This window comes from Chelonoidis abingdonii, chromosome 12 (assembly GCF_003597395.2).
Source record: "Chelonoidis abingdonii isolate Lonesome George chromosome 12, CheloAbing_2.0, whole genome shotgun sequence".
NCBI classification, from domain to species: domain Eukaryota; kingdom Metazoa; phylum Chordata; order Testudines; family Testudinidae; genus Chelonoidis; species Chelonoidis abingdonii.
Window position 1 is genome coordinate 7,520,884 of NC_133780.1, and position 22,138 is coordinate 7,543,021.

Below are 22,138 nucleotides of genomic sequence, written 5' to 3' on the forward strand. Positions count from 1 at the left end.
TCTTTCTGTAGTTAATACATCTGTTTTATATTTTACCTAAAACAGTGTGTTTTGGTTCCAGTGCTTGGGAAATCTCTGTTCAGTTTACAAAGACTAGTGTGTGTCTTCTCCACGTTGAAGGTGGGATGGACTGGGTAAAAAACTTACACTGGTCAGGCTTCTGACCAGGGCAAGACAGTACAGTTCTGGGGTGTATGGCTGGGGAGCTGGGGGGAATTGGCTGATGCCTTTCTCTGTGTGATTCATGAGTGGCTCTGGGAGCATTCAGACAATCTAGATGCGTGTGGGGCTCCACATACTGTTGTGCTGAGTGATCGCAGCGCTTGGAGGGGTTTGCCGCTTGTCACTAGCAAGGCATTGTGAGAGAGACAACCCAGGCTGGAGAGTTAAGGGGGCATAGCAGTACCCCCAGTTCCAGGCTGTACCACGAGGATCCTGTCACAAGGAGAGCACTATGTCTGCTGACCAAACAGAACCTAGAATCAACTAATGCAGTTTGATCCCTGTTTGACTTCTATCTGAGAGCAGAGATGGGTTGGGCTTTAACCTTCAACCTTACAGCGATAAAGACACTGGCTTCACCAGAACCTCCAGTGTAGCAGTACAAAGTTTGCTTGCTGCTTAAGTACTTAAAAGGTGAGTTTCCATTTGGAGCATGAGATGAAAAATATAATAGTTATTATAACAGTCTTGAGCAGTTCTCGAGAAGCAGGAAGCCAAGCCTCTTCAGAATTCTCATTGCCTTCAGCCAGACTGGGACACTTGGATGTCTGACTCTACTGCCACCAACACTGCCATGATAGGAGGACTTCTTTGGGAGAGGATCCTTATCTCCAAATGATAATCAGGGTATGATATGGACTGAAATCATCGTAGCTTTCCAGTTCCTTTTCTACTTTCTCTTTCCAGTTTGGTGAAGGCATCGAGAGAGACACATTTCACTTCAGAGTCCAACAAAAAATAAACACCATTTTCACAGAAATACAGAAGGAAAGACCAGGATTCAGCTCTTTGTCTCTGTAATATTTTAGTAAGAATTAATTTTTCAGTCTCATCACTGAAAGAGTCACTGACAATGTAAACTAACCAGAGGAGAATGAATGAGGATTTTAGAAAACCTGGGAACACCAGAGAGAGCTCAAAACTGTTCCAAAGCTTATTTCCAGGATGTATCAGGTAAGTGAGCTTCTGTCACTTAAACATCTCCCTTGCTCTCTGATATCTCCTAGCAGACATTTATTCCCTGTGTGAATTATTAACTGCAAAATGAGCCAATAATCCCAGGATAAATGTGTATTACTCTGAATACAAACTTTGCTTTTGAACTATATATTCAAAATGATCTATGAGCTCTTTTCCCCTCTCCTTTCATTGTAATATAACTCTAGACTATTCTGGCTATTTGATTTAAGGATTTATTTCTTTGCTCTTATACTTTATTCAAGAAAAATGGACCTGATCCTACTCTCAATGCGTTCAAAGGGAGACTTGTTATGAATTAATTCATTGCATATTTCTGTTTCATAAAGTAAGTTACAAACTCTTGCAAATCCAAGTTCATGGGAAGTGTCTTTCTCTATGGTCCCTGTTGCTGAATAACTTTGTTTATGGGACTGAATCATTTTGCCTCTGTTGAAAGAAAAAAACTGGGTAAAAAAAAAAGAAAAATCTTTCTCTCTCTCACACACACACACGTTGTTTCTCATTCCTTACAACTTTTTTCTCCATTGATGGAATTACTACAAACTTTTATACTGATCTGACTTTTTTTTAATGTGGATTTTGTAGGGATGGGACAAAATCAGAGTCCTAAAGGAAACACATTTTCAACTGTAATTGAATGGCTGTTCTAACTCCATAATATGAAAGAGTTCATTTAACAATGTATTTGTTCTTTTCTGATTTACTGTGTCCTCTTTAATGTTTGATTGTAATGATTTAATGTTAGTCAGTGTTATGGTCATGATGATGAGGTTTTTTCCTCCTCCTTCCTGTTGTCTAGATCAAGTTACTATGAAGATGAAGATTCTCTCATCCTTCCACAGCTCCAGAGCCAGCTCCCCTCTCCCTGGTTTTATTGTTTTCTTCTTTACTTGTTACGTTCACAAGACGGAACCAGGTAGGAATCCGCCCTGTGTCTGCTGTTTCTTAGAGGATTTATTTAGGCCCCTGAAGTCTCTTAACAACATACTTGACATAAAGTCAATGTAACTACTCACAGTTTGTAAACTTAACCACACAGCAAGATCAGCACCTTCATTATTCATTGTTTGCTCTGATTTGTTGTGCTGTGCTCTGATTGTGTTGCTGCTGGGTTATTTTATTTGCTCCTTGGATCATGCACAGATCAGTTTCTTTCCATGAGTATTTTTAAAAGATGTCCAGAGCATTGGGTGGACACTTACTGAAGAGTTTAATAATAATAATAAATAATAAAATCAAATGACTTAGTGGGTTTCAGATGTAAAAAAGATCAGAGCCATAGTTTGAGACTCACATGTGCACAAAAACATAAGAAGAACCAGAATATATTGATGTCATGTGACTTTTTAATTGGGCCTGTTTGCTAACACATATATAATAGGTATAGGATACACCATATTATGAGGCATTATGTGCACAGTATAATATACCATGCACATAATTTAATATACATTAGAGAGAGAGAGGGAGTGTTTGGAAGTTAAGTTAACTGACTGTATTATGCTCTTCCCATAATTCTGTTCACCAATATCTAATATCCCACAACACTTTACAAATCTGAAGCTGGTGTTCACAACAGAAAATAGGAAGCCTATCAAAGCCATGAAAGATGTGTCCTAGCACTGGTTGTGATGTACCTTTACACCCACCTGGTTTGGAATGTGGTATCCAAAAAAGGGTTAATGGAGCTACCGAACAACAAGTTAAGAAACTGGTGGGTTGGATCTTAGGTGATGTATAAAGTGCTTTTTCACTTGTAGACACCCATGCTAAAAGTATAAGTGGGTTTAGGGTGTATTTTTCAAGCACACCAAGTGTGTAAGGTGAGCACCCTGCAAGATAAAAATTGCTTTGCAGGAGGAGGGTACGGATGTCTCCTTTTTGTAGCGCACTGTTTTATCTTTAGGCAATAATTTTCGCTAAGTTTGGTTATTTGGTCTCTTGAGCATGTGAAGTATTGAACCATAATAGTCCAACAACTGACTCGAGCAATATGGCCATGTCTCAGGAACACCTTGGTGAAAGAACACCAAATATGGCTGGTCAACCCTACCCCTATTCCTGCTGAGGCCTAGCAAATTTCAAGACAATGTCAGTAAGCGTGTCAGTTTGAGAAAACTTACAAAAATGGGCTGTTGAACAGTAAGTTTGTCTCAACTATACACTGAGCATGTCCATTCCCAGCTCTCTGCCTCAGTTTCTCTGATGTGTGATTGTGACATGGACTGAATACACCCATCATCAGCTTCCCATCCCATGTCAGCACTGTGTGCCTGTGCCATGCACTGAACTTACTGATTCTCAGCTCCCCACTCTGTCCCATGCGCTGTGCCTGGCCATCTGCCAAACTTGTCTCCACACCCCATCTCAGTGCTGTGTGCCTGTGCCATACGCCGAGGCTGAGTGCTCTTATCACAGAGCCCCAGTCCTGCTGCCCATGAGCACTGCTCTCTCTTAAACATTCAGGCTGAAATGTTCCATGTCGAGTGTCTGCCTCTGGCTGAACTTTTTGGAAAGTTTGTGTGAAATGGAAGCTGTTGGATGCGTCCTTCATATCAAATTCCCTCTTTCCTCTGAGCTACTATTTGTTGTTGTTGTCCTGGTGCCTTTTCCAGCAAAGTTCACAGTGATTGGACCCCGTGATCCTGTCACTGCTGTCCTGGGTCAGGAAGCTGTGTTACCCTGTCTCTTGTCCCCCCAAATGAGCGCTGCAAACATGGAGGTGAGATGGTTCCGATCTGAGTTTGCATCCTTTGTGCACCTGTATCGTGGTGGGAAGGATCAGTATGATGGGCAGATGCCAGAGTATTGGAGAAGGACAGAGCTTTTGAAAGCCGGACTCACAGATGGAAATGTTCCCTTGAGGATCCCCAATATCAGACTCTCCGATGAAGGACAATACCACTGCTTTGTTCAAGAAGATACTTTTTATGAAGAAACAGTATTGGAACTGCGAGTAGCAGGTCAGTAGCTTGTGACAGTTTTAGCTTTGTGCGGTTTGCAGGCTTCGTTCTTTCCTATTACAACAACCATGACTCCCTGCTTGAGCAATATTTTACAATAACACACTGTGTCTAACTTTCAGCAAACAGCCACTTTCATACTAGAGAAAATATGCTGGAAACTTTCCCAACATGTTATTAAACACATTTTCAGGATGTCCAAGGCACTGTCTTGCCCAATCTTAATTGACCCCAAAGTGGTCTTTAGTTAAGAGGGAAAGGACTTCTGGACACATATGGCCTTCCAGTTGCTCTGCAGTCATTTCTAGGATGTGTGGCTGAGGTGGGAATGCCAGAAATTTATGGCCTTCTCATCAGTTCACTGTTGGTTGTTGCTTCAGGGTGTAGTTAATATCAAATGCAGTGTTTTTATTTGCTGAGACTATATAATGGTGATGGTGGTGGTGGGTGTGATGGATTCCCCCTGGGGTGCCACCTGGAACTGGGGTACAGCTAGGCCTTCTGTCTCACCAATCTGGGTTCCCTCTTGCACTGTGACATTGTGACAAGCTGCAGAGCCCTCCACACTTGCACTCACACCAACATCCACAGGCAGGGACCACACTCAGCTGTGTGCATGAATGCATCTAGCCAGGCACTCATGAACCAGCAATAGCGAGGCTTCAGCCAAAACACCCCCAGCTTTCTAGCCTAGGACCCTGGAGCTGTACCGTCCTACCCTGGTCAAAAGTCTGACCAGTAAAGATTATTACAATTACACAGTTCGCCACTCCCTCAATGTGGAGAGGAATATGCACAAAACTTTTGTTAACTGAACTGAGATTTTTCCCAAACCCTTCACTCAAATCACACTGTTTTAGGTAAAAATATAAAATAGATTAAGAACAGAAAGATAGATTTTAAGTGATTTTAAGTGATAACAAACAGATCAATGTAGATTACTTAGCAAATAAACAAAACCACAATCTAAGCCTAATATACTACACAGGATTTGACTCAAACAGTGTCTCACCCTGTTAGATAGTACAAGCAGTTTGTAGATGTTTCACACACAGGCAGAAGGTCCTTCTTTCCTGACAGCACTTCCCCAATTCAAAGTCTGTGTTCTTCCAGAGCTATATCCAGATGTTGGGTTGCAGGGAAAGTGTGGCCTGTTGGTGATGTCACTTCCCCCTTTTATAGTTTCTTCCATATGGCAGGAACCCTTTGTTCCAAGCCAGGTTCCCAGCCCAATTTGTGGAAAAATACAGGTACCAAAATGGAGTTCAGTATCATGTGATCTAGTCACATACCCCTGCATGCTTGATGAGTCATGGCAGCCATTATCCATAGGTTGTTTGAAGTATCCCCCGGTGAGAACAGGACTTTTCCATGCCCTATTGTTTTGCTGATTGGCCATTAGCACTGTCTAGCTTCTTCACTGTTGTACCTGAAAGGCTAGTTGTGGATGTTATCCAGGACAAGCACATTTGAAATGCAGATGCATAGTCAATATTCATAACTCCAGATACAAAAATGATACATGCATACAAATAGGATAACCATACTCAGCAAATTATACCTTTTCCATTGACATCTTACATGACGCATCTTGTATAAGATGCAACGTAATTATATCATAATCATACCATAATCATACTACTAATTATGTATTTACCACTCTTAGACAAAGCCTAGCATTTCTCCCCTGCTGCTTTGACAATGCAACCATGAAGCCACTTAGACTTTTTAAATAATAAATATATCTATCCAATGCACTAATTATCAGATTTTCAAAATTTCAGATCCTATTCAGGTATCTACGTTGTCATATCTCCAAAGGTGCTCAGCACTCAGTTGCTTCTGTGTTGAGACAACAATATCTCCCACTTACTCAGTGAACTTATTTTAAATATTTGTTTATGTTTCTTGTGTCCATTAATATTGGGATTTCAACCATTCCAGTATTCATTTATCTGTTCTACTGACTACCTGCATGAATTAGTGATTTCTAGTGTGAGTAAGGGTTCCAAAAACTGTTCCTCATCCCTTCTGCTTTATAAATTAATTAATGGAATTGACACCTTCACGTATTTTCCCCTTAGGTCTGGGCTCTGCTCCTCTCATCTCTGTTGAGGGTCACCAGGATGGAGGGATCCGAGTGGTTTGTCGATCAGCTGGTTGGTACCCAGAGCCTGTGGTGCTGTGGAAAGATCTCAATGGACGACATTTACCATCACTCTATGAAACAACATCCAGAGTGGATAACAACCTGTTTGAAACAGAAACTGCAATCATTATAACAGAACAGTCAAACCAAAACTTGTCCTGTTGCTTCAGGAATGCCATTCTCAATCAAGAAAAGGAATCAGCAGTGTACATAGCAGGTCAGTTACCATCCAAATCCCACGTTGATCTCACCACCACTAGAAACAAAACAAAATATAGGAAAACAAGAACTGAAATGTCTGTGGTGGATATTTCATAATCCACATACAAACACAGAAGATGGGAGGCTGGTATCTTTACAGGGTCACAGCTTAGGCAATTTGGTTCCCTTCATTGTGAGTATTCAGTCTATCAAAGTTTTGGGTTTCATGTACATTTAATGTTAAGTTTGACTTTCCTGATACTCCAGCATGCACATACAGACACAAACTTCCAACCTTTTGAGAAGAAACTTTCACTCAATCCACTGACAGAGTATGTTCCTGCAACTTTAACTTCAGCTTAATAATTTTTTTTTAATGTGGTAAATTTAACTCATTATTCATTACTTGTATGAAATGTCACCTCAGTCAAGTGATGTTCTTTCTACTGATATTCAATGGGACTTGCGCTCCTTAAGTCACTTTGGTCTGGATCCACAAAGGGACTCATTTTACCCTTGTCTACACACAAAAGTTGCACTAATTAACTATTTAATTAATTGATGATACTTGCTTGGGTGAACACTCATATAAGTTTCAGAGTGCCCTGTATAGTTTTAGCTCCAGTCAATTCCTTACCAACTTCAGCTAAATGGAGGTAGGGCACTATTAAGCTGATTTATGATTTAAGGTTTTGTGCATCAATTTATTCAAATTGGTGCAACCCTTCAACCAATGGTCAACTCTTCAACCAATTTAAGAATGGCCACATAAGAGGGTTGCCCCAGTTTGATTATATCAGAGCACAAACCCTGGGCAGAGAAAGCTTTAGGTACATTTCAAAAATTCCATCCTGGGTGGATGTCTGAATCACTGTGAACACAAGAACAGTAAATGAAGAGTAATTCATTGGCTACAGAATTGTTTGGAGAAATTGTGATTGTGATTCCTTCAAATATGGGAGGGTAATAGTGGATTTTTTCAAAAATATTCTAATTAATCTGACAATTTCTGAATGTTGCTGAACACTAAGGATTTCATTCTTTGCTGGTGTAATCCTGTTGAAGTCAGTGTGGTTTTATGAGCAGAGAATTTACCCCTGAATTCTATGGCTCTCTGAATAGCAATGGATCAAATCAAGTCTATTTTTTCCGGGATAAATCAGTGTAAGATCTGTGTTGAATGGAGCCATTTTAAAATTCATTTTCTGGTATTTTGTGTAGTGTAGACATGACCATTCTTTCACTCTTATCTCACAGAAATCCTGCTGGGTACTATTTATGTATTTGTATGGAATAAAAACATCTGATTTTCATCCCTGCTTCCAAACAAAGGCAATCTCTGGGTGTGGTTTTTTTTTCAGATCCATTTTTCCCAAGGGTGAATTCCTGGATGGTGGCTCTCAGTGTGATCCTGGTGATTTTGTTTGGTTTCATTGGCCTCACTGTTTATCTCTTTAAAATGAAAGGTAAATATGAGAGGGAGAAATATACTGTGTATAAAGGTTTTATTCTAATAAATAAGAGGAATTTTGGAATTTTATACTAGAAGAACATGTGATCTGCTGATCTTGTCCTAAATAAAGAAGAAGAATGCATGTGACTTTATTAATAGAGGGTAGGGGCAGAGTGTGTGTGTGATGGGAGGTAGGGGTATTAATAGAGGATGATGGCAGAGTTGGGGGTGGGAAAATAAGAGGGAGGAGAGTCTTAGGCTATAGAACTGAACCAAAGAATCAGATCATAGCAGATACATCTATATTCTGCTCAGTCCTCCATCTCCCCTTCTTCCCAGTTCTCAGGGGCTTATCACTGTCTGTCTCTGTCCTGCTTGAGACAAGGTTCTGCGGAGCCTACCCTCTCATATTTGTACATCAAAGATCTTTTTTGCTAACAAAGTGTCGTGCACCTCGATATTACAGTGCTAGGCCCAATAGAAATGCTTCTGTGGTAAATCAGTAAATGAACACACTTCTTCTTCAGTTAGGGGGAAAAAAATATCAACTGTCACATAACTCAGACACAGCTGTCCATGCTCTGGGTTTACTTTGTCCATAAAGAATGTCTGCCCAATTTCCAAACAAATTAGACTTGTCCCTCCATGCTCCTAGTGAATTTTGTACCTATAGGATGTAGACTTTTAACACTGTTTCGTGAAGTAGGGAGTGGGAAATAATTTATATTTATTTTTGTATTTTTAAGGGAAACTTACAGAAGAAGTTGGTAAGTTTCAATTTCCCTTTTTCCACAAATACAAATTTTGACTAGTCACAAAATTGTATATAGACTTGTTGGTTTCTTTGATTTATTTTTATTTCGTTGTGTATGTTGGCCTGGAGAGGGTTGGTTTGTGTGTAATAGGCGGGACCATTTTAGGGCCTGACTGAACGTTTCCAGAGAACCCTCTCCCTTTAAAAATCCTTCCAGTTAGGGGGTGACATTGGCATAGCTACATGTCTGAGGGTGTAAGTTTTCAGGGCAGACCAGCCCTCAGTCTCAGAGTCTTTCAGAAGAATCTATAGATGTCTGGCTTGTCAATGAAGGTGTGATGAAGAGAGAATTTTCTGCAATATTTTTATAAATTCTATGTATGCCTCAGTTTCCTCTATATATAACATTGTAACCCAGTGACGAGAAAAGGACTGTTTGCTCTTGGGCCAAGAAACATCAGTACTGGTGTTATGGGTCTTAGTCTCCATATCAATGGAACATCTGAGAAGACAGTGGCAAATCCAGTCACTGGATATTAACACCTAGCAACCAACAACCCAGAGAGAGATGGATTCCCTCACATCTAAGCAGGGAAGCTGAGCAACATTCCCCAGCTCAAGAACAAAGGACTGGAGAGGTGTGAAGTGGGAGATAGGAGTTGGCTGCTGGAAGGAGTCAGGGCTCTAACCTGGAGTCTGAACAAGGATGTCAGAGGGAGAAACAGACAGAGCTTGAACAGTGGGGTTCACTACAGAATCTGGGCTCTGGGATGACCAGAATGGTCTATGCTTTAACTTTCATTTCTGTATGATAACCTTCTTACGCTGTGTCCGGTTGACTAATATACCCGAGTGTTTTGACAATGTTCTTTGACTACCACTGCAAACACTTGGTAAGGTGCGTTCATCCCTGAAGAGTGTGAAAGTATCTACCAGGAATATCTCAGCTGGACTCACTGAACAGAGCTCACAGTGCAAAGCAGGAGTGCTGAAGGCCGAGAGATCCAGTCTAAGGAGGTGGTGAAGCCCAGGGCCGGCTCCAAGTGATCTGCAGCAATTCAGCGGGAGGTCCTTCGCTCCAACCGGGAGTGAGGGACTCTCCTCCGAATTGCCTCCAAATAGCTGGACCTGCCAACCATCTCTGGAGTGGCCGCCCCAAACACCTAGGAAAATGGCTTTCCCTAGGCATTTCTCTCTTCCTCCTGGGTGTCTGGCAGACTGAAGAGTCTTGAAACTGTTGAAAAGCTGGGGGTGGAGCACCGATCAAATGGATTTGTGACAGAAGTTTCAGTATAGCTAGATCCCAGACAGAGTTTATCTTCAATCGCTCCCTGCTGCAGTCAGCTTGTACCTGGTCTGAAGGACCCTTGTGAGTGACAGAGGTTCACAAGTTGTCTTCCAGTGGCTCTGCTGTAAGAATCAGCTACCTCTGAGTTCTAGCAGCCTGCCCCCCCCTTCCCGTGAAAAACTCTCCCTTTCAAGATCATTTCCTCCAAGTGGAGTAGGCCCCGCAGGATGCCTGTTTAATGCCAGTTGAGCCCAGAGAAGTTTTCGTCTTTTCCTGACTGGGATGGGGATATGCCCAAGGACAGGGTGTGATAATCTAGATTAATAAAATTTGGGTTAAATCTAAATTAGACAAAATTCATGCCAATATCTTATTTGGGCTGGTGGGGAAGCAATAGAAAAGAGAAAATTGAATAGAAATAATCACCCGGCTTTAACTTTGATGATAAAGAGAAACAACACATAAGGGAAGGAAAGCTCATAATAAACATGCCAGATCCTCACTCCTCTCCACCCCTTCCCCCAAGTGCTTCTCACCTTCTTAGGAGGCAGAGAGGAGCGAGTGGCAGGGGCTTCGGAGGAAGAGGTGGAGCAGAGGAAGGAAGGGGTGAAGTACAGGTGGTGCCACAGTCCCTGGGTGCTGAGCCAGCCCCGGGTCCATCTCCAAATAGCTGATCGGTAGCCAGCTGGTGAGCACTGAGCACCCCCTATTGTTTTTCCCATGAGTGCTTGAGCCCTGGAGCACCCACAGAGTTGGCATCTATGCATCGGTGGATTAGGTGGCCTAGTGGTTACCACACTTAATGCTGCCTCCTGTTGGGCAGGTCTTGCAGTTCTGGCCCTTTTTTAATCAGAGGTGCAGTGAGGTAGGCAGTGATAGGGGAACCCGGGTCCACCCACTACACTTTGCTCTGATCCAGTGCCCTAGGAATGTCAACAGTGTCTGGCCCCCAAAGGTATCCTCCAAATAACCCTCCCTGGGTCACTTCCTACCGGCTGCTGGGCTTCTCCAGCTTCAAGTCCAAGATAATGTGAAAAGAAAAAGAAAAGGCATCAAACCATCAGCCCCAACCAGGCCTAAGCGAGCAGTCAGTCCCTCAGGGAGGCTACTCCAGTGCCCTTGTCAGTAACCTTCAGGGTAGGTCTGTCCTCCTCCTGTGCCTCCCTCTTCTGAGCTGGGTTGCTCCCTTTTCAGCCCTTTCTCCAGTTGGAGCATGATCTGCAGGGCTGGGGGCAGGGGGGTGGTTATTACTGGCTTGTGGGTCAACAGGTCTTGTAGTGCCCAAAATGCCTTGTCACAGCTTTTGGTTCAGTGGATCCTTTTGGGTGCAGTGCCCTTAACCAGATCGGTCAAAGAGGCAGCCATGGTAATGGAGTTTGGGATGAAACGTTAGTAGTATCTCGCAGGCCACTAGGGCTCGGACTTTTCCACCAAACGTCACAGCTTCCCTCTCCCACCCACCACAGCGTACCCTAGATACGTGACTTCTTGGGTGGCCAGCTGACACTTGATTGGGTTGGCCATCAAACTTCCCTCCTTGAGAACCCAAAATACCACAGTAAGGTGCTTCATATATTTGGCCCAGTTCTCACTGTAGATGATATTGTCATTGGAGGTGGCCGTGTTGGACCTATGCAGACACAGCAGCTGGAAAGTGGCAGTGTCCCCATGAAGTCCAAAGGGCATGGTTTTAAACTGGTGTATTCAATCACAGGCAGATTGTTTAATTGTTGTGGAGTTGTTTGCTTTTAAATGTACCCTTTTTATTTATTTATTAAACACATTTTTGTTTGTTTGCATATTTTTTGATGATTATTCTCATGGGGAGGGGGATATAACTTTATCAAATGTGAGGAAAAACTAACCTGGATAAATTTCACACAAAAAGCTTATTTGATTAATTGGTAAGCAATAGAGTAATTGGGTTTGTTTAGTCTGGAGACGAGAAGGCTGAGGGGGGACATGATAACAGTTTTCAAGTATATGAAAGGTTGTTACAAGGAGGAGAGAGAAAAATTGTTCTCATTAACCTCTGAGGTTAGGACAAGAAGCAATGGGCTTAAATTGCAACAAGGGACGTTTAGGTTGGCCGTTAGGAAAAACTTCCTAACAGGCAGGGTAGTGGAGCAATGGAATAAATTGCCCAGGGAGGATGTAGAATCTCCATCATTGGAGATTTTACAGAGCAGGTTAGACAAACACCTGTCAGGAGTGGTCTCGATAATACTTAGTCCTGCCACAAGTGCAGAGGATTAGACTTTCTCTCCTATGATTCTATGATTCGAATAGAATCACAGAGTTTACAGCCAGAAGGGATGACCAGAACATCTCGTCTGATCTCGTTAAGAAGAAACTGAATGGAAATAGTTTCTAAGCCTTGTTGTATTGATGATAATGAGAAATAAAACACAAGAAAAGGGAAACAACAAACAATGTATATATTTCTATTTGATTTTTAGGCAAACGAGACATAGAAATTGGTAAGTGTCATTATCCTTTCTCAGACAAAATTTCTTTTTTGTACCAAATTGGATCCTGATGTGGGAGTTTTTTTAATTGTTGTGGAGTTGTTTGCTTTTAAATTTAACTTTCAGAGTTCTGTTGCAATATTTAATCTGCTTTTTGTTTGTGTGCTTGCTTTTTGTTACTGTTGCTTTTTGATTGGGGGTTTAGTGTAACTTCATAAAATGTGGGAAACACTAAATTGGATCGATTTCACCCCAAAATTTAATTTGAAAAACCAATAAGCAATAGAATTACAGACTTAAAGTCCAGAAGGGACTCCTGGATCCTTTTCTCTGACGTCCTCAAGAGGAGATTGATTTCTCTCAGCCTTCGCTGTCATGTACATTAATGATCAATAGAATCATAGAGTCACAGAGTTTACGACCAGAAGGGATGACCAGATCCTCTAGTCCAGTGGTCCCCAAACAGTGGGGAGGGTCCCCTAGGAGTATATGGAGGTATGTTCAAGGGTGTGTGCGCAGCAGGGCCCTGGCCAGCCCCTATGCAGGGAAGGGAGGGAGCACCACCCAGTCCCATTCTGCTCCCACACCAGCTCCAGTCCCAGCAGCAGCTCCACTCTGTCCTTTGCTCCACCCGCAACCCAGCTCTGCTCTCATTCCCTCTCTGCCCCCAGGTCAGCTCCGCTTCTATTCCTAGCTCTTCTTTATCCCCAGTTCTTTGTCCAGCTTCGCTTTCAGCCCAAGCTCCTCTGCTGCGCCAACTCTGCAGTAATGGGGGGTGGGGGACACACAGATTCCATTACTGGAAATGTTTGGTGGGGGGCAACAGGAAATGTTTTGACACCACTGGTCTAGTCTGACCTTCTTAATAGGTGATTGAATAAAACTAATCTCTTCATCTTAACTGTTGTAGTGATGATAAAGAGAAATAAAACATAAGAAAAGGGAAACTCTGAACAAACAATATTTGTATTTCTGTTTAATTTTTAGGCAAACTCCATACAGAAATTGGTAAGTGCCATTATCCTTCCTCTGACAGGAAATATTTTGTACCTAATGGGATCCTCATAATTGTTGTGGGGTTGTTCGCTTTTAAAATTAACTATTGCAATGTTGTTGCAATATGAAACCTCTTTTTGTTTGTTTTCTTCCTGTTTATTACTATTCTTTTTTGGAGGGTTTAGTGTAATTCTGTAAAATGTGGGGAAGTGCTAAACTGAAGAGATTTCCCACCAAAAGCTCATTTGAAATACTGATAAGCAATAGAGTCATGGAGTCACAGAGTTTAAGATCAGAAGGTACCACTGGATCCTCTTGTCTGATGTCCTCAAGAGGAGGTTGATTTCTCTCAGCCTCCACTGTCATATTGACAATAAACAGAAATAAAACATAAGAAAAGGGAAATGTCTAACAAAATGTATATTTGTTTCTCTTTAATTTTTAGACAAACGAGATAACGAAATAAGTAAGTGTCATTATCCTTCCTCTGACAAGAAACTTTTCATACCATTTTGGAGTCTTATGCGGGAGCTTGTTTAATTGTGGTGGAGTTGTTTGCTTTTAAATTTAATTTTTAAAATTGTTGCAATAGGAAACCTTGTTTGCTTTTTATTATTCTGATTCTTATTTTATTTGGGGGGTGGGTTGTTTTGTAATGTAACTTTATAAAATGTGGAAAAAGGTTAAACTGGATGAATTTTACACCCAAAGCTAATTTGAAAAATTGATAAGCAATACAGTAGTAAAGTAGGTAGTGGCCAAGAAAATATGGCCCAGGAGGAATTGTGGGAAGGCAGTGGAGGACTATCAGCCCCTGAGATGATTAACCTCTTTCCACATTGCAAAGTGGCCAGATAACCAACCTGAATGAAAGTGGTACCTGGGCTACAGCCTATACTCAAAATCTTCCCAGCCAGCCTGGATGTAAAGCACCACCAAACTTGAGTCAGAGTTTTTGTGCTTGTGCAATAAACAGGTTGGGGCAACAGCCAGGTAAGATCCGGACTAACTCTGCAGTGAAGATCCACCCTGGGAAAGAGACACACATGCAACCCAGTGGAGGTTCTGATGAACTTACAACATTCTTTTCCCCTCATTGTATTAGTTTGTACAATATTGACTCATGCAATACTTGTTCAGATCTGCTCTCATGTCTAATTATGTGGTTGTTTTTAGGGTGGAGAAGATCTGTGGCACCTATAGAAGAAGGTAATTAAAGATCATATTTTATCAATGTCCAAATATCAGTCCCTATGAGGCAATGTGCCTCTTTTTCCTTGAATGTGGGAGTGGATGTGATAGTTCAGGGCAGACCTACCCAGCACCCTGCATTTCATGGCGCATCACAAGATGAGAAGGGGTTTGTGCCTATGTCCTACCACACCATAATGAATCTATAGCATATTGCATCTACTCTTCCTGCCCCTCCACCGCCCGCACGGGCACTGCACCCTGCAGAGATCTGTGACAGCAGCTTCCACTCATTGTACAGATCCAGTGGACAGGGCTTGATCTAGGTTTTTTGCCACCCCAAGCAAAACATTTTTGGCTGCCCGCCCCCTCCAGCCCTGGGCTCCCCCCGCACCTCCCTGCCACCCCAGCGCTGGGCTTCCCCCCACCAGTGCTGACTCTGCCCACTCCCCTCTCGCCTCCAGCCGGTCTGGCCTGGCAGGGTTAGGGTAAGCAACGGGGCTCCTGGGCTACGCCTCAGCTCAGGGTCCCTCCAGCCAGGGTTCCTGCCTCCAGGACTGGCCAGGACCCAGGAGGGCAGAGCTGGGGGATCACCCAGGAGAGGGCTGAGGAGCCGGGGCAGGGTAGCCCCAGAGGGAGCAGAGCCCCAGAGAGCGGGACGCAGGCCCCGCATAGCAGCACTCAGGCACCAGTCCCTACTATGGCCCCGTTGCTGCTGCTGCTCCTGGCTACCCTGCAGCAGTCCCTGGGCCGCTCAGGCTTCTTCGCCCAGCCCCAGCTGTGGCACGGGGGGGCGACCGCCTTGCAGCACCTGCAGGTGGCTCCTTGCGCCCCGCGGGGCAGCCCCCAGCCCAAGTGTCCCGCGCTCGGAGCCCTCCCAGCTATAAGGTGCAAGCGCTGCTCCCTGACATGAACTGCAGTGGCCCCAGGGCGCCCCCCGCTGCTGCTGCCAGAGCTGGCTCTAGGCTGTTGCGGTGCCAGGAAAAAAAAAAAGGTTGGCTGGAATGCCGCCCCTGAAAATGTGCTGCCCAAGCACATGCTTGGTTTGCTGGTGCCTGAGCCGGCCCTGCCGTGGGACATGCACCTCCACAGCCATTTCTCCAGGAGGAGTTTGTTTTATCTCCCTGCGCTGATGGCCGATCTCCAATTCCTTTCTGTTTCTTCCTTCATCTTTTCCCCTCTGAAGAAAGCCAGGACCTCTGCAATGACCCCTGCTGATGGGATGAGCAGGGACTGTGTCTGTGTGCGATCCTTGCTCCAGTCTCCAGCAGAGGAACAGAGCCTTGATCACAGACAGAGTCTCTTCTGGCTCCATTATACACATTTGGGGAGCTCCTGTGATCAGAGCTGTGAGCTTGTCTCTTTTCTCCTCTCTCCATCCACCATGATCAAGGCTTGCTCTAGGCACTAGCATTCCACGCATGTGCTTGGGGCAGCCCTTTTCAAGGGGTGGCATTCCAGGTCTTTGTGGGGGGGCACTTTTCAAGGGGTGGCACTCCGCCATTATTTTTTTTTTTTTTTGCTTGGAGCAGCAAAAAAACTGGAGCCATCCCTGACCATGATCCCAGCATTGTCCTGTCTCTGATAAACAGGACATCACTTTAGCTTCCTCATCACTAGCATGACCCTCTTTCCACCAGCCCCCTAGTCTACACATCCCCCTAGTAATGGATTAGCCACTGGGACAAAGGGGCCTGTGCCCAGAGGCCCTGTCCAATTGGGGAGCACATGAAAAATGGGTGCCCCTGTGCCCCGACCCACTCTGCCTGCCTGGTGCTCCTGCCAGAGAGTGGGGTCAGGGCTTGGGGGCTTCACGGGCTTTCCCCACTCCACCCACCTGGCACACAAGCTGCGGAACAGGGTTGGGGCACGGGGGCTTGCCCCACTTGCCAGTTGGAGTGCCAGGTGGGTGGAGCGGGGCAAACCCCTCTGCCTTGACCCCATTTCCCCAGCAGAAGCATGAGGGGGTGGGGGGACTGCAGGCAGAAGGCATAGGGAGGGGTCCCCACTTGCTCTGGCCCAAGGCCCCACAAAATCCTAATCTGCCCCTGCTCCCCCCACACTTATAGCTTCTGCCTCATTCCATCATGAACGCCCTTCTCTTGTGTTAACCCCTCACTCCTTGCCCCAATGTACTTTTGTGCTGTGACTGCTGCTGAGCAGTGAAATTCTGGGCAGGTTCAATCCTGGTACCATGTGGCCTGTTACTGTCTGAGCTGTGACATTTCAGAGCAGGCAGGGTGCAGTGGGGAGGCTCCATAGCAAACTTCAGCACAGCAGGCGCAGCTGGGACACAGTGAGATTTAAGGTGGGGAGGAGGTAGGGAGCTCTGCCAATGATCACTGAGTTGTACCATCTGTTGGGGCTCCCAGCGTCTCTAGTCCCCTCCCTGGGGAGAGGTGAGGGCAAGAGGGGAAAGATTCTGTGTCTCAGGCCTGGCCCAGCCAATACTTTCACCTGTCGCAGACAGTCTCTGCCAGGGGAGTGACTCTCCCCAGTCCTGTGCTGAGATCTCAGCATTGAGAGGTTAATCCCGGACGAAGGAGATTCCCTGAATCACTCTGCAGCTGGGGCAGATCCTGTCATTGACACCATCAAACCCTCCCCTAGGGCTGAGTGCTGACCCTTAAGCTCTCATTCTCTCTCTCCCCAGTGAATGTGACTCTGGATCCAGGCACAGCTCATCCCCACCTCGTCCTCTCTGAGGATCGGAAAAGTGTGAGATGGGGAGACATGTGGCAGCATCAGTCCAACAACCCTGAGAGATTTGACACTATGTTCTGTGTGCTGGGCTCTGAGGGATTCACCTCAGGGAGACATGGCTGGGAGGTGGAGGTGGGGAATGCGACATTTTGGGCTGTGGGGGTGGCCAAAGAGTCTGTGGGGAGGAAAGGATGGATCAACCGTAGCCCAGAGGAGGGGATCTGGGCTGTGGAGTGGTGGTGGGGTCAGTTCCGGGCTCTCACCAACCCTGTGACCCTCCTGCCCCTGAGCCGGGCCCCCAACAGGATCCGAGTTTGTCTGGACTGTGAGCGGGGCCAGGTGACATTTATCAATGCTGGTGATGACACCCAGATCTGCACTTTCCCACCGGGCTCCGTCCCTTGGAAGAGAATCCGACCCTGGTTCTGGGTCTTGGGACCCCAGCTCAGACTGTGTCCGTGATACTGGGGACCCTGAAATTAGCATCTTTACCCTCACACACCCCAGTCTCTATGACTCTGGAGGACTCTTATCTATCCAGCCTCTGGCGCCTCATCTCTGTGACCCCTGGAAGCTCCTTCCCCTCCCTGCATCCCCAGGGATAGGAGAGGGAGGGTGAAGAAACCCTGTAGCTGCAGGAGGGGCAGAGAGGCCCTGAAGGGCAGACTTGGGGGCTGGGCAGGGGGCAGAACTAACAGCCGGGCTGGGGACAGGCAGAGGTGGGGGTGGCAGGGACACAGCATGAATCAATCAGGGTTTGGGGGGTTGGGGAGAAGCTGGAAGCTCTGCAGCAGCAGGGAGCGTTTTCTACAGATCTGTGTCATTGGATCTCATTGGATCTCAGAGCTCCTGCTGCAGGGGCCCAAGGCACCTTCCCCTGTAACTGTGGGAGAGCTGTTAACACTGGATGGGAGAGTTCAAAGATCAGAAGATAAACCAAGATACATTATACATTGTTTTGAGCCCTCATGTTTTTTTGGGGGGTCAATTTCATGATCGTTGGCTCTAACTCATGATTATTAAGTTCTGGGGCTGGTAACACTGCGAGAGTCATGGGTGTGTGGGGCAGGGGTGCAGGCTGGGCTGAACCAGAGAAAACACAAGAAAAAGATAAAGTAAAACAAAATAAACAAAGTTCTGGAGAAAGGGTTAAAATTAAATATCAAAACAAGGACAGGAAAACACTCTGAAGAGGGGAAAGAGCAAAGGCAGTGAGAGGGGAAGGGATAAACTCCGGGGAATGATGGAGAACATGAGGGGACTGATCTGTGACAGGGATCAGAGGAGAGGGGAAGACAGAGAAATAAACTGGGATGGGAAATGAGGGCTAGAAAAATGGTGAGTAAAAATGAACCGTGTGCCAGAGAAGGGAGAAGAAAAGGGACAGAGATTTATAAAACGTCACTGAAGGGGCGACTGTCACTCATTAATTTCACTTGTTACTTCCTTGACTTTGTTACCATTTTAGTGTCATTAAAAATAGCTGTTCCCAAAACCGGTGGGTCTGTTTTCCATTGTTGTGGGTATTAAAGCTGCTTCTCAGCTCCTTTGCACTCTGACGGGTATTTACAGTAAATAAAGCATGAAAGACAATTCTGATTTGTTCCTTTTGAATGTCCCAGCTGCAGTTGTTAGGCGCAGAGTCTCTGGATTTGCTTCCCTACTTGGTTGTGTCCCCCAGGCCTCAACAGGGAATACACCAGCATGTGGCTTTGATGAGAGCTGGGGTTTTGCTGTGACATGTTGCTGTCCAGCCTGTGCTCTGTCTCCTGCTGTCTGCAGCCATGTCAATCAGGAATTCCTCAGCTGGGCTCTGTGGAGAGGGGGCTGAACACATGGTGCTGACTCTCCTCTTTGTTTCCAGTGGTGCTGAATTTATTCAGAGGTGGCTCAAGAGCATACGAACTATGCTGTTCATATTTCGTCTGCCCATCAGCAATTGCTGTAGTGTTAGGGTTACCATATTTCAACAATCAAAAAAGAGGACTGGGGGAAGAGCCCCTCCCTACCCCTGCCATGCCCCCATCCACTCCCTCCCACTTCCCACCCCCCGACTGCCCCCCTCAGAACTCCCAGCCCCGCCTGCTCCTTGTCCCCTGACTGCCCGCTCCTGGGACCCTGCCCCTAACTGCCCCCCAGAACCCCACCCCCTGCCTAAGCCTCCCTGTTCCTTGTCCCTTGACTGCTCCCTCTTGAGACCCTCCCACCCTAACTGCCCCCCCCCAGGATACTACTCCCTACCTGTCCCCTGACTGCCCCAACCCTTATCCACACCCCCACCCCCAGACAGACCCCCAGGACTCCCAAGCCCCATCCAACTACTCCCTGCCCCCTGACAGGACCCCCAGAACTCCCAACCCATCCAACTCCCCCCCTGCTCCCTGTCCCCTGACTGCTATGATGTCTCTCCCCACCCCCGCCCCCTGACAGCCCCCCAGAACTCCCGACCCATCTATCCCCCCCTGCTCCCTGACTGCCCCCCGGGACTCCCCTTACCACCATGCCGCGTGGAGCCAAACCAAACAGGCTGCCGAGCACACAGCCCTTCCCCTACAGAGTGCAGAGGCAGCCAGAGGAGGGGAGCAAAAGAGGGGAGCAGAGGAGGGGCTCTGGCTGCTGGAGGCCAACGGGAGTGGTTCAATCAGGCCCAGCCGCACAATCACCCGCGCCACATTCTGCATGGGGGGAAGGGGCGGCGAGGGGAAAGGAGGGGAAGTGGGGAAATCCCGGACCTTTTAACCTTATTACCAATTCCTCCCAGATGGCTATTTAAAGACGAAAAAGCCGGACATGTCCGGGGAAATACGGGCAGATGGTAATGTGTTGTCCATAGGGGAGTTCATGGGATGGGACTTACTCCAAGAGACAGTCTCTGGGGGTTTGTCTACGCTAGGGTGCAGATTTCTCTCTCTCATTGTACAATCTGTATGTAGACAAGGCAAGTGGTGGTTTCACCTCAGCGTAACTGGTCAAGAAGAATTCTGGGGGTTGGGGGGTGTTTAGGAGGGTTAACAATCACCTTGAGTAGCTACACTGAGGTGAAAGCGTCACTTGCCTTCATCTCCACTGGGACTTATAACGAGATCACTGCCTTGTGCTTGCTATTGCATTGAAAAAAAAACCCTCCTTCACCTGGGGTGGCCATGAGCTAAAAGATGGGATCTAAACGGAGAAAAAGGAGACACCCCACCTTCATCCAGGTCTGTGTCTTTGCTTTCTGTGAGCTTCTAATGTAAATCACTGGGGGTGGGATCCATGAAGGGACATAGGTGTTACAATGCTGAGCATCACCCGCACTTAATTTTTAGGTACTTAGAACATCACAAGAAAAACACTGCAACCCACAAAGCCTGACTTAGGTACCTAGTCTCCCGGCATGATGAACAGAGAGAGGCACGTGCCTTACAATGCCATCCATAAGACCCAGCATGCTGGTTGGGGAGCCACCTAACAGACAACGGAAAATGGTCACTACAATCCTAAATCATACTCCTCTCTCAAAGAGAAGAGCAGTCGGCAGAATTTATGTTGCTATGGGGTGTGAATAGACCAACCCCCCGACTGTCGTAAGTTACACGGACAAAAGCTCTGTTGTACACAGCACTGTGTCAGCTGGATAGCTTCTCCCATTAACAGAGCTTCTGCTGCTCACAGACGTGGTTTTATTATGGAGAGCTCTCTGTAATATGCAAGAGTTCACTTAACAACATAATTATTCCGTTTTTATTTAAGTGTCATCTTTAATGTTTGACTTTAATGATTTAGTGTTAATCAGTGTTATGCTCATTATGATGAGGTCCCCCCCCCCTTCATCCTTCCTGTTTTCTTGATCAAGTTACAATGAAGATGAAGACTCTCATTCTGCCACAGCTCCAGAGCCTGCTCCCTTCTCCCTGGTTTTAATGTTTTCTTCCTTACTTTTTATGTTCACAAGATGGAACCAGGTAGGAATCCGCCCTGTGTCTGCTGTTTCTGAGAGGATTTATTTAGGCCCCTGAAGTGTCTTAGCAACATGCTTGACATAAAGTCAGTGGAACTACTCCCAGTGTGTAAACTTAACAACACAGCAAGATCGGCACCTTCATTATTCAATTTTTGCTCTGATTGTGTTGTTGCTGCTGGGTTATTTTATTTGCTCCTGGGATAGTGCACAGATCTGTTTCTTCACACAAGTATTTTTAAAAGATTATTGAAGATGCCCAAAGTATTGACTGGACACTTATTGAAGAGTTTAATAAATAATAACAACAACAATAATAATAATTAATAATTAAGATGTAAATAAATTAACTTGGTGGGTTTCAGATGTAAAAAAGATCAGAGCCATAATTTCAGCCCCACATGTGCACAAAAATGTAATAACGAAAATATTTTGATGTTGTGACTTTTTTATTAGACCTGTTAGTTGACACATATATATTAGGTGTCGTATATACCTTATTATTAGGCATTATAGGCATAGTAATCCTATAATATATAAATGTGAAGTGTTGGGAAGTTAACTGAATGTATTATGCTCGTCCCACAATTCTGCTCACCAATATCAAATATCCCACCAAAGTTTGCAAAACTGAAGTTAGCATTCTCAATAGGAAATAGGAAGCCCATCAAAGCCAGGCTACATGAATGGTGTGGCCTAGCACTGGTTAGGCTGTGCCTCTTCACCCCCTTGGTTTGGCATGTGGTCTCCAAAACTGGGATTAAAAAGGTACAGAAGAACAAGTTAAGGAACTAGTGGGTTGGATCTTAGGTGATGTATAAAGAGCTTT

At 45.4% G+C, this 22,138-nt stretch overlaps 3 protein-coding genes across 3 annotated transcripts in view; 2 read left to right on the plus strand and 1 right to left on the minus strand.

The window, feature by feature from the left end:
- The window catches only part of LOC116825933 (zinc finger protein RFP-like), a 469,299-nt gene extending 450,435 nt beyond the window's left edge, over nt 1–18,864 (plus strand). The window contains exon 8 of the mRNA XM_075071630.1: nt 17,833–18,864. The gene's annotated coding sequence lies outside the window, so the exon portion shown is untranslated. The remainder of the gene's footprint in view (nt 1–17,832) is intronic.
- Nucleotides 1–18,864, plus strand: part of LOC116825574 (butyrophilin subfamily 1 member A1-like) — a 58,994-nt gene extending 40,130 nt beyond the window's left edge. Inside the window, exons 7-16 of the mRNA XM_075071606.1 lie at nt 2,003–2,119; nt 3,819–4,166; nt 6,251–6,532; nt 7,878–7,982; nt 8,716–8,736; nt 12,471–12,491; nt 13,467–13,487; nt 13,921–13,941; nt 14,652–14,684; nt 17,320–18,864. Of these exons, the coding sequence (XP_074927707.1) occupies nt 2,003–2,119; nt 3,819–4,166; nt 6,251–6,532; nt 7,878–7,982; nt 8,716–8,736; nt 12,471–12,491; nt 13,467–13,487; nt 13,921–13,941; nt 14,652–14,684; nt 17,320–17,831 (1,481 nt within the window). The 3' untranslated portion in view covers nt 17,832–18,864. The remainder of the gene's footprint in view (nt 1–2,002; nt 2,120–3,818; nt 4,167–6,250; nt 6,533–7,877; nt 7,983–8,715; nt 8,737–12,470; nt 12,492–13,466; nt 13,488–13,920; nt 13,942–14,651; nt 14,685–17,319) is intronic.
- Nucleotides 1–22,138, minus strand: part of LOC116830653 (E3 ubiquitin-protein ligase TRIM11-like) — a 394,044-nt gene that overhangs the window by 241,545 nt on the left and 130,361 nt on the right. The window lies entirely within an intron of this gene.